Source organism: Chaetomium strumarium, assembly GCF_033439665.1.
Source record: "Chaetomium strumarium strain CBS 333.67 chromosome Unknown B0T15scaffold_7, whole genome shotgun sequence".
NCBI lineage: Eukaryota > Fungi > Ascomycota > Sordariomycetes > Sordariales > Chaetomiaceae > Chaetomium > Chaetomium strumarium.
Genome location: NW_026944435.1, coordinates 1,086,130 through 1,107,819, shown reverse-complemented (window position 1 = coordinate 1,107,819; position 21,690 = coordinate 1,086,130). Strand labels below are relative to the sequence as shown.

The 21,690-nt window shown below is 55.8% G+C and overlaps 4 protein-coding genes across 4 annotated transcripts; 2 read left to right on the top strand and 2 right to left on the bottom strand.

Moving 5' to 3' along the window:
• The first annotated feature begins 1,630 nt into the window (after positions 1-1,630).
• On the top strand, positions 1,631-4,167 carry B0T15DRAFT_298196 (PalH/RIM21-domain-containing protein). The gene has a single exon (XM_062863786.1). The coding sequence runs from the start codon at positions 1,841-1,843 to the stop codon at positions 4,088-4,090; it is 2,250 nt and encodes a 749-aa protein (XP_062718029.1). The 5' UTR covers positions 1,631-1,840; the 3' UTR covers positions 4,091-4,167.
• Positions 4,168-5,182: 1,015 nt separating this feature from the next.
• Positions 5,183-7,384, top strand: B0T15DRAFT_542406 (TLC domain-containing protein). The gene is made up of 3 exons (XM_062869918.1): positions 5,183-5,697; positions 5,764-6,495; positions 6,559-7,384. Exons 1-3 carry the CDS (start codon positions 5,515-5,517, stop codon positions 6,991-6,993), a joined length of 1,350 nt encoding a protein of 449 aa, XP_062718028.1. The 5' UTR covers positions 5,183-5,514; the 3' UTR covers positions 6,994-7,384.
• Positions 7,385-9,253: 1,869 nt separating this feature from the next.
• Positions 9,254-12,869, bottom strand: B0T15DRAFT_298110 (uncharacterized protein). Its single transcript, XM_062863785.1, has 3 exons — positions 12,302-12,869; positions 10,065-12,223; positions 9,254-10,004 (listed from the first exon to the last, which is right to left on the bottom strand). The coding sequence occupies exons 1-3, from the start codon at positions 12,713-12,715 to the stop codon at positions 9,479-9,481; spliced, it is 3,099 nt and encodes a 1,032-aa protein (XP_062718027.1). The 5' UTR covers positions 12,716-12,869; the 3' UTR covers positions 9,254-9,478.
• A 5,151-nt stretch (positions 12,870-18,020) lies between these two features.
• On the bottom strand, positions 18,021-18,974 carry B0T15DRAFT_298080 (uncharacterized protein). The gene has a single exon (XM_062863784.1). It carries the CDS (start codon positions 18,851-18,853, stop codon positions 18,113-18,115), a length of 741 nt encoding a protein of 246 aa, XP_062718026.1. The 5' UTR covers positions 18,854-18,974; the 3' UTR covers positions 18,021-18,112.
• Between the last annotated feature and the right edge of the window lie 2,716 nt (positions 18,975-21,690).

Here is a 21,690-nt window from a genome sequence, read left to right as displayed (position 1 = left end):
CAGAATGGGCCGCTTGGCAAGTGCTTCTTTGATGCATCAAACATTCTGGAAGGGATCTTGAAGATACCTACCTACTGTTACAGTAGACGGCTAGATCATCCCCAGATTTGGGGCTCTCTCCTGATGCGGTACAGAACCGCGGCATGCAAGAGCCTGTGGTCGTGGCGTTGTGTGGGCAAATTGGATCCAATGGACTGGAGGTGTTGCTGACACCCTATGCTGAGGTGACTCGCTTGCATGTGTCGGTCTGCTATATATAAAATCGGTATTTGTCGGGATGAGCGCATGATAGGTACTACATACTGTGCTTAGGTTACCTACATACATAAGCGGCAAGAGGTGTAGTAACCGAGGGAACGGGTCACTCTATTTCGTCGGTGACATCTGTCACGGTTCGCACTTGCACACCAGTCCATCTGGAAATGGTCGCGGGAGGGATAGGTACTCTGGTATCTATTGAAGGATGCGACACATGCCACACCGAGCATCATAGCTTACCTATCCATCCTATCCGTAGGCAGGTAAGCCCGAGACATATCTTACCCGAGCTCGCCGGGCTGTTTCTGAAGCCTATGACGGTCGATATAGCAGTCTCGCGGTGTCTAGAGGTTATGGAACAGGTTTAGCACACAGCGAACTGTTTTGCGATCAACATTGGGTTGACTATGGATTTGAAAGGCGATGGACATGGACACATCGGAGAAGATGACATGAGGTACGAAGCCCAAAAGTTAGCTGCAGTTGAAGATAGTACCTAGGTACTGGTACTAACGAATGCACGGGTCTCGCCTAACGAGCTGCGCCTCCTTCCTTGAACGGCGACTCGCAGCGTTCAGGTTGTATGTCCACACAGTGCGAGAATTAAGGTCAGCGAAATGGGTGCCAACTCTAGCCACCCACCCGATCTCTCGCTTGATTCTTCCCCGCAAGGTAGAAATGTCCGGATGTAAAAGCGCTAATTAATTGCCACCTTCTGCCTCATCTATCGGCGTGCAGAAGAAATTCGGTTGACATTTTGCACGCGGTTCAAACCGGCATCGATATTAGGGACCCTCATGTGACCGTTACCTTCGATTCTCCGTGTTTCTGTGCTGCTACTCCTGACATATGACTGTGAATGCTAGGTCACTGCAGCTGTCCTCTATTGGTGGTGAATCTCGAAGCGGATCAAAGTCCGGGGCGGCCGGTTCCAGGCGACCCAGAGCTTGCATCTGGGGACGGCACCCCACCTTTCATGTAGGTAGCGTTGACTCGGACAGTGTCGACCACGTATGCACTGTCCTTCGCTTGCTTGAACACCCCCATAATCCATCTTCCCCCCCCTGTGGTGTTCAATCCAGCTCGCCGTCACGTCAAATTTCAAAACACTTTCGAGACAGTCCAGGGAAAAGCACAAAGACAACAGCAGAACCCATTTAAACCTAAAGTGCAGTGCGAAACGACCACTCCCCTGACGCCGCTCGGGATCTGCAGGAGGCCGACGTACAATACGATTGTTCCTTTTTCGCGGTGTTCCTGACAAGAAGGCCGAGCCGTTTCGATTCCTGGGCGCCCAGCCTCTACGTCCCGCACGACACAATCTTGGCCTTCGCGATCGCGACTTCGAATTCGAAGTTTTCGGATACAGGACGACGACAGGAATCCCTTGGAGAAGGAATTTAGAACTCGGGCCGAGGCGACTCAGCAGCGACCGGCGACTGCGCGGTCACTCGCCGCGGCACGCTGCGCAGACATCGCTCATCCACGCAACGGGTGTCACCACGATTGCGACGGAGTCGAATTCCATGGCGATTGCGCAATAGCTAGGAATTCAGGCGGAAGCCGCCGTCAACACGCAACCATGGAGGCACGACAGCTCTTCGCCGGCGTGACGACCACCGCAGCGCAGCCAACCGTTACGCCTCTGGTCGGTCGCGGTTGTGGGGGGCTCAATCTTCCCGTAGGGGGTGTCCTCTCCATGCCCAATGGAGAACTTGTCACTCTTACCGCAGCGGCTGCTTTCAAGCCAGTATGCACACCGGTGGCACCTCCGGCCATCATCGCGAACGGCGGAGGAGGGTCAGTGACAATTGATGAGACGGCCGAGGGATCGTTGCCTACCGGCGATGAATGGATTTCGGACTTAGGGGATCCCTTCTACGCTTCAACGTTTCCTCAATGTTATGCTCTGGCCGCGACGACGGTTGTTGCCTACACTTTGGTCATCATACTCTTCATCACGCCGCGGTCTTTTCTCGACGGCGGGGTCGTTGTCCTCGGAAGAAGGGGCTTCACGAATGGAGGGACCGGTACAACCATTGGCGGACGGCCATGGCTACAGAAAATCGCGGCTCTAACAGTCGCTATCTCTCTGACCATCGCCAGCGCCGCTACCTTCGATGCTGCCGAGGAGCAATATTCCTTCGGCGTTCAGAATGCGAGGCGGTTGCAGATGGAGGTTCTGGGCGGCAACGAGCTGAAAATCATCCGTATCATATCCCAGACCTTTCTCTGGCTTGCCCAGGCGCAGACTCTTATCCGCCTTTTCCCACGCCAGCGAGAGAAGAACATCATCAAATGGGTCGCTTTCGCCTTGATCACCTTGGACACCATCTTTCAATCACTCAACAGCTTTCTGTACACAGAGCAAGGAGTAACGCGGCCTGGAGCTTTTCAGGACGCTGTCCCTGCTTTGAACTATCTCTTTACTCTTACCTTGGGCGTTTTGTATGCTGCTTGGGTGATCTATTACGCCCTCACGAAGAAGCGATATGCGTTTCTGCACCCGCAAATGAAGAACATGTGTCTGGTAGCAGGTCTATCAATGTTGGCCATTCTGATACCTATTGTCTTTTTCATCTTGGATATCTGCAAACCCGACTTCACGGGATGGGGCGAATACGTCAGATGGGTAGGAGCGGCGGCGGCCAGCGTCATCGTTTGGGAGTGGGTAGAGAGGATCGAGGCCTTGGAGCGAGAAGAGAAGAAGGATGGGATCCTGGGAAGAGAAGTGTTTGACGGGGACGAGATGATGGAGATGACGCCGTTGGATCGCAAGCTCAGGCGGAGGAGGAAGGGAAGCGGTGGCGACGGGGAGAAGGGCAGTAGTGTCGAAGACCGAAAGGTCGAAGGCCCGAGCACGACACAGAGCAACAGATGGCCAACGGTCACGTCCATCAGGGCGAAATACAGGTCGCGGTCCAGGCCGAGGAAGGCTGCAAAGCCTGCGGACCCGACGAACACAGAGTCCTCTAACCACGACAGGATACGATTCTTGCAGCCACCGTTATGGCCAGCAAGGCCAGCACCGGCAGTTACACCGGTCAGCCGCACCGACACGGCCAGCGCCGCGAGCACTGTATACGCTGTCAGATACCATCCGCTGACAGAAACCACATCGCACACTACTCCACCACCCATCCAGAATAGTGTGGCGTTATCTCGAAACAACAGCATAGACTCGAGTCACGCTAGCAATGACGGGAGCCCGAGCGACGGTGGGGAGGGCACGCCGCCGCAGCCGAGGCCGGCTATTCCCCCATCTCAAACGTCAACAGCCTCATCAAGCCGCTGGCATATTCTTATGCAGAGACTGCCTCGCCAAGGAACGCGCAGAGAGGATGAAGAACGCGCCGTCCCGCCAGCAGCCAGACAAAGTGTCACCAAGGACAGTAGCAGCAATGGCGGCAAGTGGGACATTCGCGGCCGCCTCGAAGAGTTCGCCGCGGCGCAGGCCGAGCGCCTGCGTGAGAAGTTCCGCGCGACGCCCGACACCGACAGCCTCCCCGTGACGGTCATTCCCGCGCCGCCACGACCGGGTGCGGCTCTCGCTCAGCTGCTGGAGGACGAGGATTCGGAGGCGGCCCAACCAGAGCAGCAGCATGTCCGACCGGCAGTCACCAGTAGACAAGGGTCCGAATACCTTACCGGGACACCTGGCCGGCGGTTGCCAGGTCCGCCGGTATCTCCTACGAGACGAGGCTCGGAAGAACCGCAAACCGCCGGGGCCGGCAGCAGAGTTGTGCATGCTTTGTCTGGTCTCGCTTTGACTTCGGCTGCCGACCCTCCTCTGGATACCGGTCAAGGCTCTGCTAGGACGCCGCCTCCTTGATCGACTCTGCGAGTTTTACTTCTTTGAATTTAGGGGTTTCTGTAATTTGTTGAGCATTTACGGCTATATGGCGGCATGGTAACAGACGGTCTGATGCATTATATACCTATGTTATAACCTCTCCTCTCTGCTTAGCGGAACATCATTTGTGGGATTAGCTTCGATGTTTCCAAGCCAGTCCGGGTAACAAAACGGGGGAGGCTAGTTGCTCCATATATAAGTCTATTTCACATATGCTATGCTGTGTTCTCCGGTACTTGATTTGATATGTGTGGGTTTGGATGTAGGAATCGGAAGCGAGCATCCGAGTGTTCATAATCTTCCTCCCGTGGTGCTGTGCTACAGCTGTGCTATCGCTTCATTTGCTTCCATGGCTGTCATGATAAACAAGAACTGAAAGGCGAAGATGAGCTGGAATCTGTTGGAATTTGAGGACATGCTGCGTGTTCTCAGGGGCACTATTTCATGCGGAACCCAATGATGTGTATGGCACTGAATGGCAAGATGATGCTTGATAAGCATTCTTAACTCAGCATTGATAGTAGTTATACTTCCTGTAGCTAAAAGCGATCAATTTGTATTCGGTCGTGCTCAGCTCCTGCATCGTTCTTTTCCTCCTCTCTTCTTATTTCCTTGCTTCTTTCTCCCCGTATCTCTATCCCCTATCTAACGGCTGCTCTCATGTTCTTATTTACCCTTCCCAATGCTTTCCTTTTGTCCATCTTCGCTTTTCGATATACGATGCGATGCGCCTCTGGCTAATGAATGTATCAACTTGCGTTTCTGCAGGGCCATGATCTGACACGGTAGAAAAGTTCTCAAATTTGGTGTACTCTAGCCGGTCGTCACTGCGTATTTGAATATGAGAGGCGGAAAACCACCTCCGGTTGCTAACCATACGTGTATCCTGTCTAGCATATGCATGAAGGAAACGATCTCCGATTTCCGTGAATGATGAATTAGGGGTTTAATGTGGGCCAGAGCATAACTGTGGTAGGTAAGTACGCTAGACCGAATCTAGTTAGCATTTTTCCATTTGCAGACCGCTAGGGTCCGACGGAGTCACGGCACTGGCGGGAAGGAGACGACGCGCCGAAGTCAATTTTCTGGAGTTGCGCCGCTCGAGTGACAGCCAACAACGAAGCCAAGACAGGCTGATCATTCCTCTCCTTTTCAAATTTTCACATGCGATCAGGTCAGCTGCTGACAGCAAAGTGCAATTTGTGCCGTCCAGTTGCTCTTCACGACGATAACACCCCAGCCGCGCATCGTCTGTGGTGCCCCCGATCACTCAGCTCACTTCGCGGCGCGTACTCAGAGGATCTGTGATCGCGCGGGCTCCCGCATTCCGATCCCAAACCACCACCGCAGCACCCCGCCCCTCCTGAGACAAGAATTCCGTGAGAAAGTAATAGCAAACCACCATGGCGGGCGGCACCGAGCCTTTCCCGCCGCTCACCTCGGCAGCGGATCGCCAATTGCACTCGGAGGCGAACGCGACCCGCCGGCGTAGGAAGTCGAGCATTCTGGGGACGGAATTGCGGGTCGGCGATACAGGGGCGCCGTCCATAGCAACGGGGATTGCTCATCTCAATGGCATCGCAAAGGTACGCTCTCCTCAGGAGGGAGGCAGGGCGCGCGAGGCAATGCGCTGACGGCAGATCCGATACCAGGAGCCGATGACTAGCCCTGCGACACCGTCCAAGCGGTTCTCGAAGCGGCGGAAGGCGCGGTCAGCTCTGCGACGCGCCAAGAATATCGCCGTCAAGCACACCTGGGTGATACCGCTTGTAATCCTGCTCGTCTTCCTCTCGCTCTACGCCATGAACCCGTCCGAAAGCAACCCGGTCCATCACTTCCTCTTCCTCTCGTACAAGCTGCCCCAGACAGAGTCAGATGAGCGACCGCAATACGGCAAGGGGCTGTGGGATGTCGCGTTTGTGTCCTTCTACACCGTTGTGCTGTCCTTTACGCGCGAATTTATCATGCAGGAGATCCTGCGGCCCATGGCTCGCTGGGCTGGGCTCAGGTCCCGGGGCAAGCAGGCACGCTACATGGAGCAGATGTACACGGCGCTATACTTCGGCATCATGGGGCCCGTGGGCGTGTGGGTTATGAGCCGCACGCCCGTGTGGTACTTCAACACCCGCGGCATGTACGAGAACTTCCCGCACATGACCCACGACGCCGCTTTCAAGTTCTACTACCTGTTCCAGGCCGCGTACTGGGCCCAGCAGGCTATTGTGCTGTTGCTGGGAATGGAGAAGCCGCGCAAGGACTTCAAGGAGCTCGTCTGCCATCATATCGTCAGTCTGGCGCTGATTGGCCTGAGCTACCGATTCCACTTCACCTACATGGGCCTGGCGGTGTATATCACGCACGACATTAGCGATTTCTTCCTTGCTGTTTGTGCCCCCTCTGTCGTCTCTCTCCCTCCCGCCGCCTCGCTAACTCTTCCACCCTTATAGACCTCCAAGACCCTGAACTACCTCGACCACTGGCTAACCGGGCCCTACTACTTCACCTTCATGTGCGTGTGGATCTACCTGCGCCACTACCTCAACCTGCGCATCCTCTTCAGCCTCTTCACCGAGTTCAGGACGGTCGGCCCGTTCGAGCTGAACTGGGAGACGCAGCAGTACAAGTGCTTGCTCTCCCAGGTCATCACCCTGGCCCTGCTCAGCGCCCTGCAGGCTCTCAACCTGTTCTGGTTGTTCTTCATCATCCGAATTGCCTATCGTTTCGTCGTCCACAACGTTGCCAAGGACGATCGGAGTGAGCCCGAGGAGTCTGAGGCCGAGGAGGCGAACGGGGCGCCGCTGGTGGCGAACGGCAAGGCGAAGTCCACTGCCTTGACTCCCAATGGGGCTGCCAACGGGGTGGCCAAGAAGAGCCAGCGGTAAAGTTACCTCTGCCATCCTTTCTTCTTCTTCTTCTGTATGATATGTTGCTTAGACGGGGTTGTAATGTCTGCGAGTAAAGAGGAGGGCGCACGATTTCCGTCGGGATGGATAACACATATCGCTCGCTTCTCTATGCATCACTGCATGGTCACGACACGGCGGGCAAGCCGGGGGTAATGCGCGGGTGTCCGGGGCGTTGTTTTTTGGAGATGGTGATCCGGTTGTTCTTACCACTGTCCAACCGGGTTGGGAACGTCGCTCAACCTCGAGGCATCTTCATTCGCTGGGAACAGGCCGGGAAACGATACATTCGCTTATTGGGAACGGAATAAGGAAGAGGCTGCGGGTCACGACGGGAAGACGAACGTAATGAAACGGATTGGCTCGGTCCGGGGGGGGGGGAGACGGGGTTGCGGCCTCATTGGAGTCAGCAGGGTTTCATCTGACGGGGGGAACGAGTGGGCATCGCATCGGCAAAGTTCAGGTTGGTATGCATAACACAAGCCATCACCGAACCCGACCACACGACCGCCCGGCAGCAGGGCAGCAGGGCATCCGGACTCGGGGTACCAGTCCAAACAACCCGCCTGAACACCCTCGTCTCGATCAAGAAACAACAGAGAGGGGTAGGCATGAAGCAGGAAGGGCAATGTCAGTGAACCTCACGGTTGCCCCCAATCTCACCGACATGCATAGTAAACAGGGGGTTCATCTATAGTACAGCTTTCTGACTTCTGGATCGCATAACACTTTTGCATAGGTAGCTTTTTATTAATAACATGAATGATGCACGTACACCTCACGTCACCCAATTGCTATAGCGAGGGCTCTTTGAGTACTTATATTATATATAATACCCAACCCTAGGTCTGGTTGCCTACTACTAGTATGTACCTTACATACCTCAGTAAAGAATGCCCCGTCTGGATCCCCCACGCAAGCCACAAGCACCACAGAACCAACAATCACAAACAATGCGCCTGGAAAGATAGGAAACTTGGTTCACCTCTACGCTTACGCGGCCCCCACCGGCCGTTCTTGACACCGGAAGGGGACGAGATCAGTTAAGTCCTATGGATCTAGACTGTTTACCCCCACTGTAAGTACTCGTACAGGTGCACACACACATATAACACCCGCATGCATATCCCATCACATGCATGAGCGAGCCACAGGTTTCTTTCACCGACCCCGCCAAACGTCCAGGAAACGCAGATACCGGTAATAACCCTGGACAAGCTGGCAATCCTGCATGGACATGGTTCGAGTCCCCCGGGGAAGAGCGGGAGAACGGCCGACATATCCTCGGTGCGACGTATGTAATAAAAGCTCCTGATGCGCCCCTTTTTGGCCCCCTCACCCTTACGTACCTTAGGTATACTTTCAAGGTGTGTTTACCCCGAATGTGCATGCATACCTGCTTGCTTGTTGCCCCTCTCACAGGGCAATACTCCCTGGTACATACCAGTCTTGTACGCATACTTTTCATCCCTCAAGTGCCATCCCGATTGATGCTCATCAACGATACAATACCCACCCACATCCTCGAGATACAGTCAGTCATGACATGCACACACTCTCCCAGTCCCTCAGAACAGAATTATGTTGTCAACGTGATGGATATCAATCAATCATATTTCCTTTTTTTTGTATACCGCCTTGCCATCTCTGCCCCTTCCCGACCCGAGATCACAAAGCCGGCCAAGCAAGCAGAAACATTCCAAGACTAGGTAGAAGTTGGTAAGGTACTGCCCGTAAGGTAGTAAGGCAAGGCAGCCGTCCGTTCCTTGTTGAGCCCCGTCTGCCACCGGTACCGATTCCCCTCCAAGCCAGCCATTGCCACTGGCACTATGCAGTTCCCCGTTTCCACTCATCAAAACCACTCCTGTCCCATTACCCCCAGCCGCCCATCAGCCTGACCGCAGAACCCAGATATCGACCATAACGCCGCCCCATGCTGCTTGGGAATCATGGTCATTTCATATATCATTAAGGTGCAGCTCTTCTGCAACAAACAAGTCTCTTGTAACACCATCCCCCCTCCGGCTGTGGCCTAGACCATCGATGTGGGCCAATGCGGGCGAAAAACAAAAACAAATAACAACGGACTGGTATATAAACACACATCTAGAAGAGGCAGCGGTGGTTGAGGTGAGGATTTCAAGGTTGGGTCGACTCTGACTATTAGGTGTGCTGTGCCCTCTTCGTATGTCCGAGCTGATCTGAAGTCAAGTCGTAAGATTCATCATCATAACCGTCTGTAAAGATACTGTTAAGTCATCTCCTTGTCTTCGTCGACGGGATTAAAGTTGAGGCGTTGCCTCGCTGGGTTGGTGCCGGAATTAGTGACGCCGTTTGTGACGTTGTAACAGAAAAAGCAGCAGCTACAGGAGCTGCTGGAGAAGTGGTCGGTTATCCCGTGTCCAAGTCCAGCGCCCCCCGGCGTATTAGTTTTGCCGGGAACAGATCTAAAGCCAAGGTAGGTTCAGGTAAACCTGGGTATATCCATCGAGCGGCCGGCAGACGATTCCGATGGAAACGAGTATAATGGTGGGCGGGGTACATCGAGATGCCCGCCCGGATGGCCGACAGGATGGTGTTCTTCACATGCTTCGTCTTGGAGGGTGCCATCCGAACCGCTCGAGGAACCTTCATTTGACGAACTGCTGCTGCTCTCGCTCGAGGTGATGGATGCCGAGTCATGCGTGTCCGTAGCGGTGGCGGTCGGGCTATGAGGAGCAGTGGGCAAGATGGTTGACGAAACCATGCTGTTGTAGCCGTCGGAGATTTCGCCGGGCCGAGCAATGTTCGCCTGACTCAGGAGCTTCTTAGCCTTCCGGGTCGCATCGCGCGCGTGCTCGGCAGCGCGTTCGGCGCGGCAGTGCTTCTCCCACATGGCCGCGTAACGGCCATTGAGCGCGAGAAGTTCCTGGTGCGTGCCCCGCTCCACCACGGTGCCGGCATGAAGGACAATGATCTGGTCGGCATGGGTGATGGTCGACAATCGATGGCTACATCCCAATGATTAGCCTTCCAAATCAACAAACCAGACCGGGCAGAGAGCGACTTACGCAATAATCAACAGGGTTCGATCCTGACCAAACTTGCCGCTAATCAATTTGGACTGGATCTTCTGTTCAGTCTCGCCATCGAGAGCCGAGGTAGCCTCGTCCAGCATGATGATTTTGGGGTTCTTCAAGATGGTGCGTGCGATCGCGACACGCTGCTTCTCGCCGCCGCTCAACCGAAGTCCGCGCTCGCCCACCTTAGTGGCGTAGCCATCGGGGAAGCTCTTGATGCGATCGTGGATAGCAGCGGCCCGACAGGCATCGTAGACCTCCTCATCGGTGGCATTCGGGTTGGCGTACTTCAGGTTGTACATTAAGCTCTCGTTGAATAGGAGGGTATCCTGCGGGACCACACCGATGAAGCGGCGCACTGAGTCGATCGTTAGGTCCTTAACATCGTGGCCGTCAATCTCGATGCTCCCCTCCCCGCAATTATAGTACCGGAACATGAGGCGGAACACGGTCGATTTGCCTCCCCCGGACTCTCCCACAAACGCAGTCGTGGTGCCAGGTTTGCACTCGAAGGACAAGTCACGCAGTGCAGTCCTGCGCTTGTCGTATGAGAAGCCGACATTGCTCCACTTGATGCGTCCGCTGCACTCCAGGAGCGGTTCCGCACCGGGCTTGTCGACAACAGTCGGCTGAATCTTAAAGAGCTCGAGCAATCTCTCGCCCGAGATCATAGCTGATTGTACCGTCCGGTAGAAGGTGCCGAAGAAGTTGAGAGGGCCCTGCAACTGGTTGAGGTACGTCACGATTTGGACGAAATCACCAACACTTCTTTCGCCGCGCGACACCTGATAGCCGCAAGTGAGCAAGGCGACCAGAAGGCCGCACATGAACACGACCGATTGCGCCATGTTCATGTGGTTGATGCCATATGTCACCTTGGCCTCGGCTTCCTGGAACTTCTTGATGGCGTCGCCGTAGCGGTCAAACTCCCTCCTCTCTGCATTGAAGTATTTGACCGTCTCGTACGACATGATCGAGTCGTTCTTGACAGCCTCCTCCTCCCGGTCCGCGTTGACCATGTCGCGCCGCTGATCAGCCCGAGTCGCGGCCATGCGGATCGTCAAGTAGAGGTAGTAGAAGGTGATGATGGAGACAAAAAGGGCGTACATGGGTCCGAACTTGACGTAGAAGTAGACGATCGCGACCAGGAGGTCGACCAGCATCGGCACCACTTGGAAGGTGACCTGCTCAAGGAATTGGTTGATAGAAGCGCCCTTGTTGAGTGCCGAAAGTACCTCGCCCGTGCGCTTCCCTAGGTGGAAGTCGAGCGAAAGCGAGTGCACATGTTCGAAAGCCGCTGTCGTCAGCGCCCGGTATGTGTGTTGGGACACTGGGACCCAGAGGATCGAGCGGAGGGATCCGAGCAAGCCCGACGGTCCTTGGAGCAGCTTGTACAGGATCAGGAGCGCAAGCTCCAACCACACTGCATCGCCGCCCTTGCTGTTGTCGAAGACATCCGTCACAACACCGAGCTGGGCCGGCACCAGGATATTGACCACCCGCTGCAGAATGACGAGGATGAAGCACAAGAGGACCACGAGCTGCAGCCTGACCGACTTGCTAGGCCACAAGTAAGGGAAGAAGACCGAGTATCCGCGGCAGTATTCGAACCATGTCTTGTGTGGCAGTTTGTCGGGTCTGTAGAACGCGGTTCCCTCGTCCTGGGGCTTGTAGTCCTGTTCATCTGGGCTGCTATTGCGACGGGCAGTCCCGTTTGTGCTGCCGTAGTGTACGTTGCGAGTCGCATGTCCATTAGCATGGCTGTGGTAGCCCGCGTTGCCGTTGAGCAACGGGCTCGCCTCGTCCGCATCGGATCGGTGTGCCTCCTCGTCATGGAACCGACGCTTTTCCAGGCGCCTCCTACTCGCAACGGCGGCGTAGAGGCATAGCAGGGAAACGATCAGGCAAAGACGGACGCCTGCAATGGCGAGGTCGACCACGTCCCATAATTCCGTACCGTTGTCGGGTTTCGGAGCGAGCGTCGTGTATCTTCGATCGGCGATGGTCAGGATCAAGGTGACGAGGATTACCATCTCGCCCACGAGCCCGAGGACCCAGACGATAAAGTGGACAATAGTTGGGCTGTTTCTCCACTCAAAGAGCGTAATGAGAACGTAAAGGTAGAGGAATGTCGACCCGACAATGTAGACCTTTGCGTACTCTATCAGCCCCTCTCCTTGACGTTGTGGGAAACATAAGAATTGGGACGTTGCGGGACAAACACGTACAATTGTCTGTTCGCCGCACCACCACGCATTGTCGAGTCCGTCATTCCTGCTAGACTGCATGGCATGAGCGACAACTGCAGCGCCATTGGCAACGAAGGACAAGATTATGGTGCCCGTGAGATACAGGAACACGGTCCAAGCGAGGCCCTCGTTGCCGTTGTTGTCCTCGTCGGCTTCCGAGGCCTCCTGCTCCCTCTTTTTCTTGGTGACTGGCAACGGCTTCCCGCCGGGACCCCTGACACTGGGGACAACCAGCTGCTCCTCGGTCCTAGAGGTGACAATGGTGTGCACACCGGCCGAGATGATGAAAGCCAGCAGCAGCACCACTGGGTAGAGCAGCTGCGCCGTCCGCAGGACCGACTGCGCGCGACTAGGGCTCTGCTCCGAACCGCCGTTCTCGAGCAGCGCGTCCATGCTGAGGGCCTGGCGAGGGAGAGCGGCGAGTTAGAGGAGGGAGAATGACGAAGCGAGAGCGGGTTTAGGAGGAGTGTGGGAGAAAGGAGGGACAAGAAGGAAGGACGGGAAGGGCTACTGCAGGCAACATGGCATACTGGTTGCGTTGCCGAGACGCGGTGGTGGTGAGATGAGGTTGGTGGTGCCCGCCGCCAACTCCGCTGTGGCGGCGGTATCAGGTAAGAGGGAGCAGGTGTGTGGACATACGGCTTTCCAGGTCGGCCCGGTCGATCTGGCTATTAGGGTGAGGCGAAGCAGGGCCGCCGGCTCATGGCCTTTCCTCGGGTTGTGGCGGCAATTGGGGAGGGGCTGTTTCAATGGTTTGAGGTCAGCATCTCGAATGGCAACCATGAGTGGCCTGGCAGTGTTCGGCTGTAGTGGGGAACACGATGTGCAGCTGACGGGTTGGTGTGGCTATCGCCACCGGGAGCGGGTCCCGAGGTCGAGATCATGGACCCCAAGTTCGTCATCGACGGCTGACTGACCTGAGATTTGCAAGCTTCAAGATCTACAACAAGGTCGCCTGCTGTTGTTCTGTTCGGGCGGCCTCAGATACTGCTTGCTGCCTCTTTTTTTCCGGGGCCTCGTGCTTGTTGGGGCAGTGCGAACTGCTTGGACACGAGGGACGATCTCCACCGGTCGAGACGGACGAGGAACCTCACAAAACAGGAGGGGCAAATAAAACGAGCGTGTTGCACGAAGTTCGTTTGGTGATGGAGAGAATCGAAGTCGAGCTCTAGGAAGGGGCCGGCGGAGGGGCTCCCAAGGTATTAGTTGAATTGATGTCTACACCCGTCCACCTTGTGGCAGGTGAAGTCTAGCCGGCACGATGGGATTTTTATGGCAGTACGCCAAGAGCCCCAGGCTTCGCTACAGCCGCACCGGGGCGAGGGGTCGACAGCCCAGACATGCTCTTTGCAAGGGTTACCCCTGCTTTTAACTTGGCCAATAGGAAGAGGCAGGCGAAGTGTCGCCGGGGCTGGGGTGGAGTGGAGGTCCAGGCCCGCGGCTTCGCAGAATGCAGCTTCGTGCAAAGTAACCATCTACATGTAGAATCCCGCCATCAATTGGCTGATGTCGCACAAGCCTGCAGTGTCAACCGTGCAGCTTGGTACAGTACATCCGTACTCTTTTTCTAGAATCAGCAACCTGAGACGGGTCGAGGTATGCGCCGCCGTAAACGAGACCCTACTTACTAACCCCGCCTTTTGGCCGACTCATTTCTCGGCCGTGACGCGCGACTTGCACCGAAGGTCGGCGCGCAGCTACAGTACAGTCCAGTACATAGTGGAGGCCCCCCGGCAAAGCTGGGACAGCTTGGGCGCGGAGCCGAAGACGGGATCGCCGCACTGATATATGAGACATTCCAAAGTGCGAAAGACGGGAACAGAGCTGGACGGGGGCCCTCTTGAGACGTGGACAGACGGGTTGCCAAACACGCACGCCTGTCAAAGCTATCTACCCTCTGATCATGAGCTCGGATGCAGGGTTGGCATTGCGAAAAGAAAGGTCGACCTGATGAGGGCCGGAACGGATGGTGAGTTCGAGATTTCGGCTCCTAGCCTCTATCTTCTGCGTTCATCCGAACCTCAACCTCGAGGACGCCGCAGTTTGATAGGTTCTTCGCGGGGACATACAGAGGACCCGACATACCGGGCTGCGGCTTGCCAGGCTTGCACACTGAATTTCATGGAAACCGCAGGAGCTGGAGAAGCTAGCGTTGCTGCTGATGAAGCTGGTAACTGGAGTCTGGAGACTCGCAAACTTGGAAGTGCTGTGCTAGCGTTCCCTTACCTCGCTGAGCGGCGGCGAAACCAACCAAACGGCTCTGCTTTCAAATAGCCGCGGGCCGTCCGTTTGGATACTGGGTCTCTCACCGCCTTGCATAGTTGAAGTGATTGCAGCGAAGCTGCATGCATGCGCAGAGGTCCACGACCCTCGACATGCTGGCGTACCCGCTTGCCCCGCAATCCCGGGGGTCTCTCGAGGACTCTTCTGGTTCTCGTTGCCGGAGTCACGGGAGTGGTCGGGGCAGGCTGCGCTAGCGCCTTTTGTGACCACGGCGCAGATCCGTTGATAGCACCAGAGCACTGTGTACGCTGACTGCTGCAGCTTGCTTGCTCCGACCTACAGCGCGCGTGCAGACAAGCTGTGGCAAACGCAGTCAAGGCCGTCGGGCCCCAGTGCTATGGCACGGTTCAGTACAGCACAGACGGACGGCTGCTGTAGATGTGCAAGACATCATCAGGTGGTCTGCGGCAACCGACATGGTGTTGAGCCAGGCTAGCGTCTAAGTGGAGCGGAAAAATTACCCGCACTGGCTATGCGCAGCCAAACACAGTCGCAGAACGACTCGCTAGACAAATGGGGGCGTGCAAGATGCATCAGCTCGAGGGCGTGAGCGCCAAATGTCGTCCTGACGAAGCGCCCGGAAGCGCTCCGGCGTGCTGCGAGACTGCCCCGTGTGTGTTAATATCGTGACCGTATCTGCAGGCCGGCGAAGTGAGATGTGACACCAGAGAGGAGAGGGGGTGACTCGGGAGATAGAGCGAGGTGAAGGAGACGGAAGACGCAGCAGAGTGCTCGAGAGGAAGGAACGAGGAGGAGAGCTGCGCCTGCCTTCGCGCAAGTCCACTTGGAAGCTCGGGTGGAAACAGCCTGCCAGGACTCGGGAGTCCCACTCAAGACTCTCTCTCTTAGCTCGGGAGTCATCAGACCGCATGGCGTGACTGCCGTCTTGGAGCAAAAACGTGATGCGCCTCGGTCCTGAAGAGCATCATCATCTTTAGGAGGGATCGGGCATCTGCAGCTTTCGCATCGTACCCAACAGTGTCAATTTAACGGAAACCCCTAGGCAATTAATCTGCCTTACGGGAGGGACGGGAGAAACGGGGCAAGCCTGACAAAATCAAGCTACGAAGACATTATTTTCTTCCGTGACCGGAGACGAATAGAACCTGGGCCGGTTTAACCAAGCATGTCAACCGCAACGCGCTTCACTTCATGCGGCCCTATTCGGCAGCCCAGCCGGGGACGGGAATGCCATACCACAGTAGTTATTACTCCGGAGGCTACCTCTTTCCGGTCAGCGTCGTCTCATCCGTCAAAGCTCCATATGGAGTAGGGTATAAAAACAACGGATTGCTTCCTTGGCACGGCACTGCGAGCCATCCAGAATGAGCGGGTTCGCGTCATCGAGGCCCGCTTCCCGCCTGGGGCTATCTTCGTTGCCGTTGGCGGATCCGTCCCGCCAGACCCAGAGAAAAAAAAAACCACACTTTAGCTGTCCCAACACCCGGGCGCCGGATGGATGCAATGACACGACAACTCATCCTTCCCCCTTGACATGGAGGCTCACCGACACAACTATAATGCATGACAAATGCAGCGCTAAAATCGACCGGTCAAGAAGTGGAACCACATGTTCGCCCGACAGGATGCCAAACCGCTCCCAAAACCGCTCCCAAACTTGAGGTTCCGGAAGGGTTGACGCCGATCTGCGATATGCTGGTCTGGTCCAGTTGTTAGGGACCGCATGGCAGGCTATCATGCCCTCGGCAGTGCTACAATTCTTCCATGTGGCATGTCGAACCGAGCAACGTGTGCTCGGGCACTACAGGGAAGACAGCCGACGCACGCCATGGCTGCACAGCACGTCGCGGGGCTGTTTCTGGTGTCATGAGGAGCATGGGCGACAGACTAACGTTATGCCCGACAATGCTTGCCCGGCTACGCAACCGCCTTGCGGGACACCGGATGCCATGGGGATTTGTGTTGAAGCCCCGTGTACTTTCCCGGCTTCTGCCGCAAGTCCCGATTCGCTGTCCCATGCAAACATGTCTTGGGGGTCCTGTACAGTACCGTACAGACGCGATCCGGCCTTCGCCGAACGCCAACCCAAAGCAGGCCGTGCCGAAGCCCGTGTCCGGTTTCCCATCGGCATACCGGAGTATTCCTCGAAGCTTGGGGGTCGTACACCCCACGTAACCTCATGTACCTATGTATGTACTCGCCCGGACGGAAACCTGCCTGTGCCGTCAGCGAACCTGCATCGAGTGCTGCAGACGACCCCTTGACAACCTTTCATCCAGTCTGACCCCCTTCTTCACCTTCCCCTACTTACGAATCACGACACGTGGGTGAATAGGATCAAATTCTGGCGAAAGGCGAGAGGAGTGGGAAAGACAAGTGACGAGTCAGCCGCCGGAACCCGAGACAGCCTCGTCAAGTCCCGACTCAGACCAGTCCACCAGTCTCGCCGGACGGAAGCCTAGATGCATACGGCACAGTACACCGTATGTATGCATGCCACCGCATGACTGCCCAGAAAATCCGGGGTATCATCGAATCTTCCAGCTGTCCTTGACGATCCCCCGCATCCCGCTTGGTGCTCTGGCCTCCGTCGGCCGAATACGCCAGGGTGCAACTCACCAGCATGGAGTTGGCCGGTTAGCGAACCCGAGCCAGCCACTGGCCTGGGGCTGTTTGAAGCTTGCTTTTTCTTAATGCCCCCTGATGAGCGAGGTTTCCATCCGAACCCTTGCTTTCCGTCTAATCTTTGTGGCTGCTAAGCGTCGTTCACCACATCTCATGCAGCCATCCACGATATCACTTGCGAACAGGCACAATTTCCGAAGTCAGGCAACCCGGAATTTCGGACAAACCAGGGTATCTTGATATAAACAGCCGAGGAGCAAGAAAAGTTTCCAGCCGCTGTCCTGCGGCGCCATCCATTCGAAGATTTTGAACCATTTCCCTTCCTTCGCAGCGCCGCCCCCCCCCCCCCCCCCCCCCCCCCCCTTTTTTTTCTCCTCCCCCATGTTCCGGGTCTAGCAATCGTCCGCCTATTCCACTCAAAGTGAGCTGTCAGTACAAGTGTGCCGTGACAGCAGGAGGGGGTTCGTACTCTTTCTTCAGCGGCGGGGCGACCAGTGGCCCGGGACCGACGGTTCCTCGTCGAAATCGCCCGGGTTCTGCGAAGAGGTGTGAGCGAGCGTTCACAGGAGTGAAGACCACATAGGTCTTTGAAAGCAACTGACCTGGCGCTTCCTGGGCCGGGGGACCGCCCCCGGAATGGGGATGGGTGCTACTGTCGCGCTGGGGCTGAGGAGTGCTGCGGTGGTGAAGTTCTGTTAGCATGCAATGGTCCTGAAAGCATCTGCCCCTAGATCGCATGCGTGACTATTGTGCCAAGAATGGTTGTTCACCCCAGTCCCAACATGATGGAGCCGGGTGAGTGACACGCAGCGGACCCCTTCATCCAATACACAACCCAAAGGGAGCCCTGGGCGCTCCTTTCTGGTTCATCCCCTATCTAGCTCCAAAGGCACTTTGGGACGAATGAAGGAGATAGACAACTCACCTTCGTTCACCTCCTCCGTCTGCGAAGCTTGGGAGGCCACCACGGTCGACCACCCGGACAGCTGCGGGTTGGCGGTGGCCGGGGCAGTGGGAGGCGGGGTGGGGGGGGCCTGCACAACGGGATAGATGGCAGGGCCGGAATGGTTGAAGACAGCACGGGCAGCGAAAGCCCGGATCCGGAGCTGCTGTGTCAGCTCGCTCCTGCGAGGTCCCAGAGCCCGGTGCACTGGCTGCCGCGCGAAAGTCAGCTCCGGGGGCGGAGAGGGCGTGGTTGAGGCAGCGGGAGCGGAGGTGGTGCTGGCGATGGGGGTGGTGGTGCTGCGCACCGGCGAGGGCGGAGCAGAAGCGGGAGCGTGAGCGGCGGCGGCGGCTGTTCCGGTTGTGGTGCGGGTGGCCGGAGCCGAACCCTCCGCCACCAGGGCAGCAGGGGACTCCGGACGACGAGGCGAACCGGGGGCCGTGTCCGACATCGTTATTCTTGTAGGAAAAGGGGTAGTGTGCTGGGTGGTCTTCTGGTGAGGATTGCTGGTTTCCGTGAAGTTCGGAAGAAGAAACTGGGCTGGAGGTAGAAATAGTGCTCCGGCGCGCCGGGCTCCGCGTCGCCGGGTCCTGCGCGGGTCCGCTCCGCCCTGGCCCGCTGAATAGGGAGTTCCGGCTCCGAATAGGCTCACGGCCATTGTAGCAAGGCGCACATTGTTTTACGGCAGCACTCACACCTAGTCCCCGTATGCCAGTCATTGTGAATGACAATGGCTATACAGCATGCAAGGACATTGGGCATTCTATAAGGGCGACACATATTGTCGTCTCCAGATTCACGGATTTACGCAGCCTTTCCTAAGCATAAATCATCCTGGACGTGGGTTATAACTGTGATCAGATCGCATCATTCCTGTTGTGCGAAGGGCCATGTGCGGCTCCTAACCTCGCCTTCGGCGTCCTCCATCTATCTGATTTTTGCTTGTTCACATCTGAAGTCCCAGGATGACGGGTCTAGTTCAGGGGAATCCTCCCCTTTAGATGACACAGTTCTACGACGACTATTTATTCACATGGAGTTGCCTTCTGAGAGCACCCTGATAGTATAGGCTTGTTTATAAGAGTGCAGAACAACCACGTGGCTTGGGGAAGGCTGGCGCTCTTCGATGTAAGTTTGTGGTTGAAATACATAGCAAGGCTAGTAGTGCCACGATATCTGATGTGCAGAGCCTCATACAAACCCCCCTGCTTCCAGTTTCACCGCACTCTACTGCACATCCTCGACCACCAACACAACAAGCGCGCCAATGGGTCATTATCATTGATGTTTCCCAATACAATACCACTCAGAAACCTGTTCCGAGTCTGGAGCCGCCCACTTCCGAATCGGGGCCCACTGCAGATGTTACGGGAGGCGGTCGAGAACGGCCGTTGCGTTGTGGGTTGCGTTGGCTGCAGCTACGGTCTCGCCAGGCCATCTATATTCTCTTTGGGTACCTTACGTATTGTACCTAAGGTATGTCCTATTATAGCTTGTCTTGCTGTCCGATGGCCCCCGCCTATGATGAGGACTCTCGTAGTTCTCGACCTGATGAGAAGTTACCTACCTCTCCTCTTATCCATCCATGCATATTCCATCCATTCGTATCGCCCTCGTCCGCCAGCACGGCCCCGACCAGGTCTGTTTCTATCACTTTGTTGCTGAGGTATGTATAGCTGCCCAGCGTAATCACAGTGAAGCAGCCCGTCCCACCACACAAACCAGACCCGGTAATGCCTCCTTTATTTTAGTCGCCAACCAACCACATGGCGGCCCGGCGGGCGTCGCGGCTAAGCAAGCTATTCATTCTACTTAGGAAATCCTTCCTGTCCATCCATCCTGTCTCAGATGCGCTCATTGCTAGCAATAGACGGACTGCGACCTAAGGCACCTACAGATGCCTAAATAATGTGACTAAGGTAAGGTACCTTTTATGCATGCATGCGAGGCCGAGTGGTCTCCCATTTTCTCCCCTCTTCAGCCAACATCTTCAGTTCTTCACACACCCACCAACTACCTGCCTTGGTCAACTTGCAGCCATTACGCCCACCCCGCTTCCTCTTTCGTCCTTGCCCCGTCCCAGCACGCCAACGGCACTGGTTGGGACACATGCCGGACCCCTCTCCTCCCCTACACACCCCGTCTGCCAGTGTGGCAGCCCACCGGCGCTAATAACCAGACCCGCAGAGTTGGATCTTGCAGAATGCGGGACCTCGCATATGGGAGGTGGGGGAAATAATAAGTGCGAGATTGGGCTATATATGTGCGCGAAGTACTATACCTTGAAGTAGGTACTAGATAGGCATATAGATAGCCGGATGCAGCCCTGAGACAGAATGCCCCCTGGTACTTTATTAGTCTTGAAGTCATGGTCGTTAAAACCTTCCTAGCATGGTCAAATCACGTCATACATCGCCCAAGGTCGGCGGACCCTCAATTTGATCGGATCTGGATTGCAGATAGAAAATGCCTTGTCTGTACATACGATACCTGCCCGTACAGTCAATGGATGTCAGGGCCCTCCGTTGTTGGGAGCTGGCAGCACCCAGAAAGTGGAAGCGTCAGAAGTATAACACGGTAGCTGCCTAGGTACGGAATGCAGATACATGTACTGTACCTTGGTTTTGATGAAGTCTCACTAGGCTCCGGGTCTTTAAATGAGTAGCGGTTTCTTGACCTCCATTGTTAGCTTGCACTCATCGCCTTGGTGATGATGGTGGTGTTTACACCCTACAGATCTGGGGAAAAAAAGGGGTTGTGCAGGACAGGGGTTGTCACCTAGAACTGCACATGAACCCCTCTTCCATTAGCATGAGGTGGCACGATCCAACCCAGGAGGAATTGCACCGATATTGTTGGCTGCTGTGTAACCACTACTGTGTACTAGTTAAAGATCCAATCTCACAAGTCCGCAACATATCCACAACTTCAACTGTGACCTACCAGGTGAGTTGTGGTAAGCGCAGCCGGTCTCCGAACGAGCAGCCTCTCGAACTGCGTCAATACCCGACATTATCCGACAGCCCTGGAGACCACTATGCTTTACCTTCAGCCGAGACAGCATGGCAGCATGATATTGATATCCTGTGAATGATCGCAGGCCAGACGACGTGGCACGGCATCAAACCGGTGTGCCCCCAGTGCCAAGGCTGACAAAAGGGGGGGCCGGTCAGAATAAACCAGAACGAAACGACACGGGTAGAGATGAAGTGATAACCCCCTTCACCTATCATGCCCTATGTTACTGATGAAGGGTCACGGTTGGGAGAATGGGTCCTGGGAGTATGTATCGTACGTACTGTAGTACTTTGTACTAGTGCCAATGGATGTAGTAAAGTGCCGAACTAGTAATACTGGGCTGGTTAGCAGTCCTCGATGAGTCTCGGCTGGACTCCATATGAGATCGTTGTATTGTGTAACTACATTTTAGTGTTAGTCTTTGTGTGAACATTTTGAGGAATTCAGCAGAACTTGTTGATTCCTGCCACGAAGGGGAAGTGGGGCGGGGTTAAGTGGGGCTGAGGTGCCAAAGCTGAGGCGCACAGGCCTGCCGTCG